At 43.4% G+C, this 10,254-nt stretch overlaps 1 protein-coding gene across 3 annotated transcripts; it reads left to right on the top strand.

Moving 5' to 3' along the window:
• The first annotated feature begins 2,813 nt into the window (after positions 1–2,813).
• On the top strand, positions 2,814–9,043 carry LOC133348446 (toll-like receptor 2). Of its 3 annotated transcripts, none has more exons than XM_061561257.1 (3): positions 2,857–2,942; positions 3,081–3,124; positions 4,972–9,043. In XM_061561257.1, the coding sequence occupies exon 3, from the start codon at positions 4,992–4,994 to the stop codon at positions 7,458–7,460; it is 2,469 nt and encodes an 822-aa protein (XP_061417241.1). In that variant the 5' UTR covers positions 2,857–2,942; positions 3,081–3,124; positions 4,972–4,991; the 3' UTR covers positions 7,461–9,043. The 3 variants fall into 3 exon arrangements, with proteins under 3 accessions (XP_061417240.1, XP_061417241.1, XP_061417239.1); XM_061561255.1 differs by having other exon boundaries at positions 2,859–2,965; XM_061561256.1 differs by lacking the exon at positions 3,081–3,124 and having other exon boundaries at positions 2,814–2,965.
• Positions 9,044–10,254: the final 1,211 nt, after the last annotated feature.

The raw sequence follows: 10,254 nt of genomic DNA, 5'->3' as shown, positions 1-10,254 counted from the left end.
GAAAGCCAACGTGTTAAATTAAACCACCATGCTCTTTGGTTCTTTCGGTAAAGTCACGTAGTTAGAAATCAAATCAAATAAAACGAATCACGACGTTTCAATCGCAACACAAGCGATCGAAACGTTGTGATTTGTTTTATTTGATTTTATTTCTAACTACGTGACTTTACCGAAAGAACCAAAGAGTATGGATTCCTGCAGTCACGAAAGCTTCAAATCAAGATGAAACCACCATGCTGAAAAAACAACGAATTATCCTAGAATCGACTGCCTTGCCCCGGCGATTCGATGAATTGTCACGACGGCTGCATTGGATCACTTGAAGCCACTCACCACTGGTGCCCTGAAAAGCAATGAACAATGCGAAGGAAATTGACATGGAAGGATGTACAGGGTGCTTCAAATTGTTTTAAAGACGTCTGAGAATTTGCAACAACACCACAAGAAATGTGCCTCCGGCCTCTGGATATCACCTGGAGAAGACTCTCGGCGTTTGTTGACAATGATGGCGAACAAATGGAGACTTTTTGAAGCGATTAACATACATTTATTATCATGTTACAGTGTAGTATTTTTCCATTAAAAAGGATAGTCCCATGTAAGTGTTAACGTTCTTTTGAAGCACCCTGTATTTTTAGCAATGAGTCACAAAACAATCCCATAAAAGCCCTATGTTGATACACAAACTGACTTAAGTTAGAAGATTTGCGAGATCGCCCAGGGCGCTGGCATCGCGCAATGCCTGGTAAGCCGACTGTGATTAAACCGGATTCTCAAGTGCACTGAGTTTTGATTGACAGACAAAAATCATCAGTGGTGAGCTGCGCTATTTATCAATGTGGTTGGTCGAGTGCTGCCGTGTATCATGTTATATTGTTTTAAAGCTTTCGTGACTGCAGGGATTCATATTCTTGGTTCTTTCGGTAAAGTCACGTAGAAGCGAAACAATAAAATAATAAAAATATAAAACAATATTTTTATTATAATGTGTTGTGCATCAGAGGTCACTCAAAGTCATCCCCTGACGTCCACTTACGCGGCTCCGTGCGAGTTGGGGGGGGGGGTGGCATTTCACGGCGAGCTGCATTTGACTTTCGATTGCCGAACGAGCTGATTCCAAGGTCACACTCATTACACGCAAAGTGCTTGCCACAGGTGAACCCACCATACCTTGCTGATCTCGTCAAGGAGCACAAAGCATCACATGAACTCCAGGTCATCCTCGCAGCGGCGTTTGGCTGGCCATCGAACAAAGACGGCCACTGCAATCCGCGTTTCTGCGGCCGTCTGGAACGTTCTTCCGATATTCGGAAGCCACGGGAGCTATGCACTTTAAAATCATCTCGATTGAAACCGAATTTATTTAGAATTGCATTTTTGTGTTCAGTTTGCTGTCCTTCCCACGCATCTTCGATTAGCACAGTTGGCTACGTACGGTGCGAAAGAAGTTAACAATGCATACATTGCTCTGTGAGAGGAGCGAGTATTTCTAGATTTGAAGCTTTCGTGACTGCAATGATGTATTTTCATTTGTTATTATTTAATTTTTTACCTACGTGACTTTACAGAAAAAAACCTAAGGGTAGCGAGTATATTGTTAATCCCATGGCACGACACTGATGGTGCAATCGATATAGAATCCAGAAGTTAAAATACAGAAACTCTGAAACACATTTCAATTTCGAAGATGCGCATGACACGCTTCTGAATAAAGCGTGGAGAGGCACAGGATTGGAGTTCTACCGAGACACGATAAGGAAGCACACGGATCAAAGACCGTGCGCATTTGAGACATCCCATTCGCTATATTCTTGGTTCTTTCGGTAAAGTCACGTAGAAGGGAAAGTTTAAAATAATATAAAACAATAAAAATTCTCACGGCGTTTCGACTGCAACACAAGCAATCATCATCATGTGTGAAATCGACAGTATGCTTTCTGTGGATTTCACACCTGATGATGATTGCTGGTGTTGCAGTCGAAACGTCGTGATAATTTTAATTGTTTTATATTATTTTATTATTTCCCTTCTACGTGACTTTACCGAAAGAACCAATCATATGAATCCCTGCAGTCACAAAAGCTTTAAATCAAGATCCCATTTGCTGTTAAGAAAAAAGAGGGCCTATTCCTTCAACCTTATCTTTCTCTTTTCTGTTCTTCCCATTTCCTCATTTTAATCGTCTTCCCGTCGTTTCCTCGGTCATAACTCAGGGGCTCTTCATTGTTGCTGTGCCTGTTTGTGATGGTAGCATCTGGGATGCCGTGCACATACCCTGGTTCCGCGCGTCTCTGCACCCTGCTGTTTTTGGAAAGGCGAAATTAAACGAGAGAGGTGGGCTTGGGCACTGGAAACTTATCTCGAAGGGATGACGGCTGACGGTCGAGATAGCCCGTGGACTTGAAACCCAAGGAGGGAACCCCGCCTGAGAGGACAACCACCGGTAAATGTGATGCAGGAGGCAACGTGTATCGCCAAATCTCGAGACCGTGAGAGGTGGCAGTAGCGCGGGGAAGCATTCATCCAGCAGTGAATATAGCTGCGTAGGTAACGTTCATTGGGTGCTTCAGAAAATCCGGCTTCTCGCCTTTCGTACATCTACAATGGCCTGAAAGGGGGACAATAATACCTGTTACGTAAATCGTTATGTTTTACCTTGAAAGGTTGTTGTGTTCGAACGAGAGGCGTCACATGGGTCGGGAACAGAAGCCAAGGTATGCGGAAATATCTCATGCACAGACGCTCCTCCTTTTCGTGAATATACAATTGAGCACGCAGGGTGTATAAAGCAGCGCTGGGAATGTCTTAGAACACAGGGACGGCCACAATTTGTAACCGCGGGCGAGCAAAGCAAGTGAGCTTTAAGAGATGTACTTTGATGTACGTTCCATCGCGGTCACTTCGAAACGCTCCTCGACTCTGAATGCTTCAAGGCTTGCAAGGCGAGACCTCTTTTTTTTTCTCGGTAGGTGTTGCTGGATTTATTTGATCTGTTGAGTTATGCAAGGGGGTAATGGTTGCTTCTCTAATATATATTTTTTTAATGTGGACATTTGTGAATGCCTAATTCTGAACTGCAGGAGAGAACAACGGCAAGTGAACTAAACTGCAACCGCCAACAAAGGTAGGCTGACATTGATCAAGCCAAGTTGTTGTTTAATAAGGGAAATGTATACATGTGTTTCCATGTATGAATGTGTACGGGGGAATCCAGCCTCGTTGTTCAGCGGTAGAGCGATGCGCTCGCAATCCGAAGGTTTGCGAGTTCAAATCCCCGTTTGGGGTTGAATTCAGCCCATCATTTCTCCCTGGGTCGATAAAAACAACGTGTATACCGCTTTGTTAGGGAAATGCAAAGAGTGGTTGCCTTATGGAAATACTCCACCCCTGCCATAGCAATGTGGAATTTCCACCATTGGGTTCAGGGCTGTATGCGATAATGAGCACTGCTTCAATGTTCATTTGAGAAGAATATGACTTTGACTTGTATTAACTTGAACCAGCGCAGGCAGTACCGCATTGGTTCGTGCATTGTGCAATGAACGCGGCGACCCCGAGTTTGATTCCCGATCACGGCTAATATCAGTGTAGAACGATAACCCGTGACGACTAATGTATAGTCCTCCAGGACTGAAATAGCATGGCGAGGCCTTTTTATTCAGCAGGCATATTGACAATATGCAGTTTATATATATAAAACAATCTCACGTGTTAAATTTATATGTATGTGTTGTTGCATGTTAGTTAATGGGCATTGCCAAAGCCTATACGGGAATTTGAGGTACACAAAACCCACCTCAAATAATTTCGTTTTGTCACCGTGTGCTGTTAAAAATATACGCCGATACCATTTGTATCCATGTGGTTCGTGCAGGATGTATTGCATGTCTATTTAATGTTGGCCACGAGTTTATGTTGGGACACGTTTGTTCTGCATTTATCATCATCATCATGATCAATCATGATCAATCCACTGCTTGATTAAGGCTTCCCTCAAGCCGTCACTCTCCCTCACGGTCGCACTCCATCTTCAGTCTTGACAACCATCCATCTCCCCTTTTCCTAACGGTCAACGTGATATGTCTAACATGTGTAAATGTTGTGGATTTACTCTTCAACACACCGGTGGGGCTGAAGTAGTAAACTAATTGGCGCGTTGTTTTCCTTGCAAATCTTACTGCCTATGTCGGGTGGTGGAGGGTTTAACGATACATTTATATTTACGCGATCTAACCCAAGACAAAAACTTTATCATGGGAAAAATAAACACAATTCTTTTTTTTAAAGCGAGTGTTGTTCAATCATGTCTTGATGTTGTTGTTTTAGAGTGCTTAGATGGGTGACCGTCACGCACAAACGGGTTACGTTGATTCTGTGTGGCTATATGGCGAGTGGCAGAAGACAAAAAGTGAAACAAAATGAATTATTGTACTCTACTTCTATGCTCCAGTGTCGATGCTGTCTGTAATGACCAACCTGCACTGACTGGCTTCGAGGGTTACGACACATTTATATTTACGCGATCTAACCCAAACACCTTTATTATGTATTCTTGGTTCTTTCGGTAAAGTCACGTAGAAGGGAAATAATAAAATAATATTAATATAAAACAATACAAAAATCTGTGGATTGCTTGTGTTGCAGTCGAAACGTCGTGAGAATTTTTATTGTTTTATATTTATATTATTTTGTTATTTCCCTTCTACGTGACTTTACCGAAAGAACCAAGAATATGAATCCCTGCAGTCACGAAAGCTTTAAATCAAGATTGAACTTTTTTACGAATCATATTGGTCGCGAAAGCCTCCTACGTGTTAAACTGATGTGTAGGTCCTCTGATCCATGTGATCCTCTCTCTGATCTCCGTGTCATTTCAACTGAGCACATCTCTCCACTTTTTTTGCACTCCGAGCATTTGCACGGTTCAATCGACTCGTATCCGTGCCTCTTTTTCTTCCCTCTCTTCATCAGGGGCTTAAACACCAAGGATCATGGAACAGTTGCTGAAGTATGCCGTTGTCGTATTCTGCACGACAGGACCGTGGGCCGGTGTCGGCATCAGTGGGGCCAAAGCTAAAAATTGTTGCTGCGGAGACAATGGATACTACTCACAATGTGACCTTGTGGCCTTGCCTCGGGGATTGCCAGCAACCGTCACCGTCCTAGACTTGTCGCACAATCGGATCGGTGCGATTCGACTCGGAGATTTCTCCAGCACTCCCAAGCTCGAGGTTCTCATCCTGGCTTTCAACCGAATTCGCACGATTGAAGCCGGTGCGCTGAGAGATGTCCCCCTGCTCCGCTACCTAGACCTGTACCAGAACGAGCTGCCTGCAGTACCTGAGTGGGCTCTGATTGATCTTCCTAACCTACAGACCCTCAACATCTCCATGAACAACTACACCTCCTTTGCCCTCGGCGAAGTCTTCTCCAGAATGAGTCGGCTGCAGTCACTTACCGTGGGCACACCCCACACGTCAGCGTTGCACGCTTCAGATTTACAAGCGCTGTCAAGTATTCCCCTGAAGCGTTTGTGGCTGAACACCGGGTCCCCGCTGACCTCCTACGAGCAGGGAGCTCTCGCCAACCTGACGCTGCTCGAGAAGCTTTTGACGAACGTTTCAATTGACGCCGATCCGTCCATTTTATCGAAAATGTTGCTCGACCTAGGGAGGACCCGAATTTCGGAAATTACAATAATGAACATATTGATCAACCAAGTACATAACCAGAGCATCGATTTATTCAGTGGCCTCGTGTATTGTCCATTGTTGAAGAATGTCACGCTGATCAGTGCGAATTTTACCAATTTAGATATAGTAAGCTTATTACTAAATATCTACTTGTCTGAAGTGACATCAGTTACGCTGACAAATTCATCGTACACCGACTTTGACAATGTGGTTTTGCCGCAGTTGCCCATTGAAAGGAAAGCGGCTCTGGAAACCGTCATCATCGATGGGATTTTCCACGTACCCATGACGTATCCCCTATTTTACATACCGTTTTCGCTTTTCCCCAACTTTTCTAAATTTAAGGTATCCAACACAGGTTTAAACAAAGTCGATTGCTTGTTAATGACGTTCCCCGGTAAAATTTTAGACTTCTCTAACAATCTTCTTGTGGAAGATGGAATGTGGCTGCCTCAATGCCCCCAGAAAGAGAATTTAATAAATACGACTCATTTAATCATCAGCCACAACCGATTCTCTGACCTCAACACAATAGCTCAAAAGGTCGTGGACATGCCCAATATCAAGTCCTTAGACCTCAGTTACAACAGCATCAATTACATCCAGGGGTGCTCCGTCTGGCCAGCAACACTCGAGACACTGATCCTCCGCAACAACGACATCAGCAGGGATTCCAAAATCTGCATTTCAGAATATTTACAAGTGCTGGATCTCTCCTACACCAGACTCGAAACGTTCTCTCAGAACATCCTCAACGACGGAAAATCCCTGAGGGAGCTCTACCTCAGTGGCAATAACATCAAGTACATTGCACCCGAGTTGTATTCCCTGTCGCTGCAGGTTCTGTATATTGACAACAATGGCGTGGGAATCATCAGTGAAAACACCTTCAGTGGCTTTGGAAACATCAAAACCCTCGACCTGAGAAACAATCCTTATTACTGCTTCTGTGATCTCTACTGGTTCCAGCAGACATTTGAAAAACAACTTCTGAAGAACTGGCCGAACGAGTACGTGTGCAGCTACCCCAACGAGCTGTCAAACAGAACTCTGTCCGACTTAAAGCTGAGCATCATAACCTGTGACAAGAGGATCATCATCTCCATGAGCGTTGGAATCACAGCCTTCATCATAATCCTCGCACTGGGTCTCGGGTATTACTTTGATGCCATTTGGTACATACGCATGGGCACGGTGTGGATTTCGGCCAAGAGGCGCAAAATGCGACAGGGCGTGGGGGGACCGTTCCAGTACCACGCGTTCATCTCCTACAGCCAGCTGGACTCGGATTGGGTGGAGAACACCCTGGTGCCCACCTTAGAGAGCTCCAACCCCGACCTCAAGCTGTGCATCCACGAGCGAGACTTCACGCCCGGAGAGTGGATCGTGGACAATATCATCCAGTGCATCGAGCATTCCAACAAGACCCTGTTCATCCTCTCGCGGAACTTTGTCAACAGCGAGTGGTGCCACTACGAGTTGTACTTTGCGCAGCACCGGGTCCTGGAGCAGCGCCAGGACTCGCTGGTGCTGCTGCTGCTCGAGCCGTTGCCCAGGAATTCCGTGCCCAGCAAGTTCTGCCGGCTTCGGAAGCTGCTCAACAGGAAGACTTACCTGGAGTGGCCGGCCGAGGAGGGCAAGAGGTCAATGTTCTGGGCCAGCCTCCGGGCTGTTCTGCAGTCGGACCATGAACCCAGCAATCCGGACTCCAACCATAAGTCTATCTCAAACAGTAACTCTAACACAATCCATAACCCTTATGTTTAAAAAATGATATCACCTCCAATGTGGATTTATTTGTTACAATTTGAGCTTTAACAATGTATATAAAATACAGTATGTGTCCATGTCCTTTTATACTAAAGACGTTAGGATTTATGGATGGCATCTAAACGCAACCACATTTCACGATGCTGTACAGAAAGAGTGAGCAAAATGTGTACATTGGGGCAGGCAGTCATAGGCAGAACAGAGCAAGCCTTGAAATCTTTACCTTTAAATATGTTACGTCAAACTTTAACCGTACGATCCAAATTCTTCATTTAATTAAAGGAGAAAAATATGTTTGGTTATATTTATGACATGCGTTCATATGATATTTTGTTATTTAAACTATAAATACGATAGAAGTGTTACTCCACACTATTCCATCATTGACATGGAACGATTTGCACGCTATCTGGCAAATACAATTCCGTACGGTAAACGGTCTTGTGTAGAAACAGCCGATTTGATCAAATCACCGAGGAAGTGCTCGGGATGTCTAGTATCGTGCCTACATACTTGTTTGATGGTGCTGCTGCTGCTGCTGCTGCTGATTCTGCGTTGGTATAGGTGTGCAACTAGCACATTAAACTCCCTCGTCGACAGCCCTGCCTTCAAATAAAATACAACAAATTTAAAGACGATGGCTTGGGAAATGTCCCCATCCCATTGCTATACAAATATACAACTTGAAGCTGGTTGTAATTACCAGCGAAACGTCACCACACTCAAATTGTAATGCTGTGGATGTACACACCGGTGTGCTGAAGTAACGATTTAGTACGTTTAGTTCACGTGACAAACTTTACTGATTGGCTGTGTCGGATGGTGGAGGGTTTAACGACACATTTATATTTTCGCGATCTAACCCAAAAAAAACTTTATCAAGGGAAAAATATAAACATTTCTTCTTTTTTTGAAGCGAGTGTTGTTCAATCATGTATTGCGTTTTTGTTGTAGATTGCTTAGATGGGTGACCGTCACGCACAAACGGGTTGTTATAATTATTCTGTGTGGCTACCTACGTGACTTTACCGAAAAAACCTAAGAATATGAATCATTGCAGTCACGAAAGCTTCAAATCTAGAATCTGTATGGCTATATGGCGAGTGGCAGAGGACAAAAATGAAACAAAATGAATTATTGTACTCTACTTCTATGCTCCAGTGTCGATGCTGTCTGTAATGACCAACCTGCACTGACCGGCCTCGTGAAGAAGTGCAAATAAGCCCCCCATGACCCATGTGGTGTGAGGTTCTCATCCAGAAGTAGAATGCCAAAAGGGCTGTACGTGTTTGTACATCTGCCCAGCACTCCGAGTGAAGTTAGGCCTTGATGTAGAACCATTAAAACGAGGCATTTTACAGTTGTGAAACCGTGGGTGTTTTTGCGCATTTTTTTGTTACGTATGCATTGTGTAATCAAGTTGTTAAACATAAATGTTTGAATTTTCTGTATGATTCATTGTACTAATACAACCGTACGTTTTTTGTGTTTGGTAGTACGGTAATTCTGTTGCCTTTGTGTTTTTACTTGCCAACAGTGCTCTTTGCTGTTACAGTGGAAAATAAAAATGACAAACTCAAGTTAATGCCGCAGTTGGTGCGCTAATATAGAAGAACACTTTGTAAATATAGAAGTAGCCTTGCTTTAAGAGAAGTTCGTAAATAGTTTGATAGAGACCGTTGTAAACCACATCGTGCTGGTTAGTTGCCAGGTATCACCATTGGAAAGCCAATCACACGTTTGTATCGTGAATGTCCACTTGACGTCCCAAATGACGCTGTAAAATGAATTTAAGGATTATGGCAAGTACATATTTTACCCTTTCTGGAGATAAAACAGGCATTGATATGTGCAGACCGCAAGTAGAAACCTTTTGCGAGGAATCAAGTTCGCATTAACCACACGTACTTGTGGTGAACATGCAAACAAACATCGTCCTCTTTGGTTTTTTCGGTAAAGTCACATAGGTATAAAATAAAATGAATTAAATCACGACGTTTCGGGCGCAACACAAGCGTCCGTCATCAGGTGGGACAACCACAGTTGCCTACTTCAGAAATTGTTTATTGCTGTGTTGCGCCCGAAACGTCGTGATTTAATTTATTTTATTTTATACCTACGTGGCTTTACCGAAAGAACCAAAGAGTATGGATCCCTGCAGTCACGAAAACTTCAAATCAAGATCAAACAAACATCGTCTGATAATATTTGCATTGTCTTTGAGACTGATTGACCTACACTACAGACTGCCTTCTTGATGGGCAAGTCTCACCAGTATCAGAGCAGAGGACGTAAGAAGGCGAACAGGACAAGGACAATGTCACTATCAGGGCATTTACAGCTCAGGATGAGCTACTACACAAATGGGACCTATTGTTATTTTTTTATACATTGATACTGGCAAGAAGTACCCATTTTGTAAATACATCTAATATGATATTCCTTGTGTCAATTATCGCGACTGAGTGCGGAATGTAAATACAGGATGAATAAAGCAAAACAATTGTGGAAAATATGGAATTTGGCACAAATATAAGCAAGTCTATGATTATAACTGGGGAAATATGGAAACCAAAATATTTAACATTTTCCGTCTCCCTGCAAAAAATGACCCCATACAATTTAACAGGAAAAACAATGTACATCTCTGGAGGTTTTGGTGGGCGTTGAATCTAATTTTAAAATCTAGTTCATGATAACTCAATGTATTGCGTACTCTTTGAAGACCAAGACGCGAACGCCGATAGAAAGTGCTCGTGCAATGCAGCCCCGTGGCATTGTTGAATAATAA

Source organism: Lethenteron reissneri, chromosome 27, assembly GCF_015708825.2.
Source record: "Lethenteron reissneri isolate LAM-NWPU_2019-01 chromosome 27, ASM1570882v1, whole genome shotgun sequence".
NCBI classification, from domain to species: Eukaryota; Metazoa; Chordata; class Hyperoartia; order Petromyzontiformes; family Petromyzontidae; genus Lethenteron; species Lethenteron reissneri.
Note: the sequence above shows the minus strand (reverse complement) of the source record. Positions and strands in the feature narration are given on the sequence as shown.

Excerpts from the sequence above, each read along its gene's own strand:
- LOC133348446 (XM_061561256.1), top strand. The coding sequence starts at position 4,992 with ATGGAACAGTTGCTGAAGTATGCCGTTGTCGTATTCTGCACGACAGGA.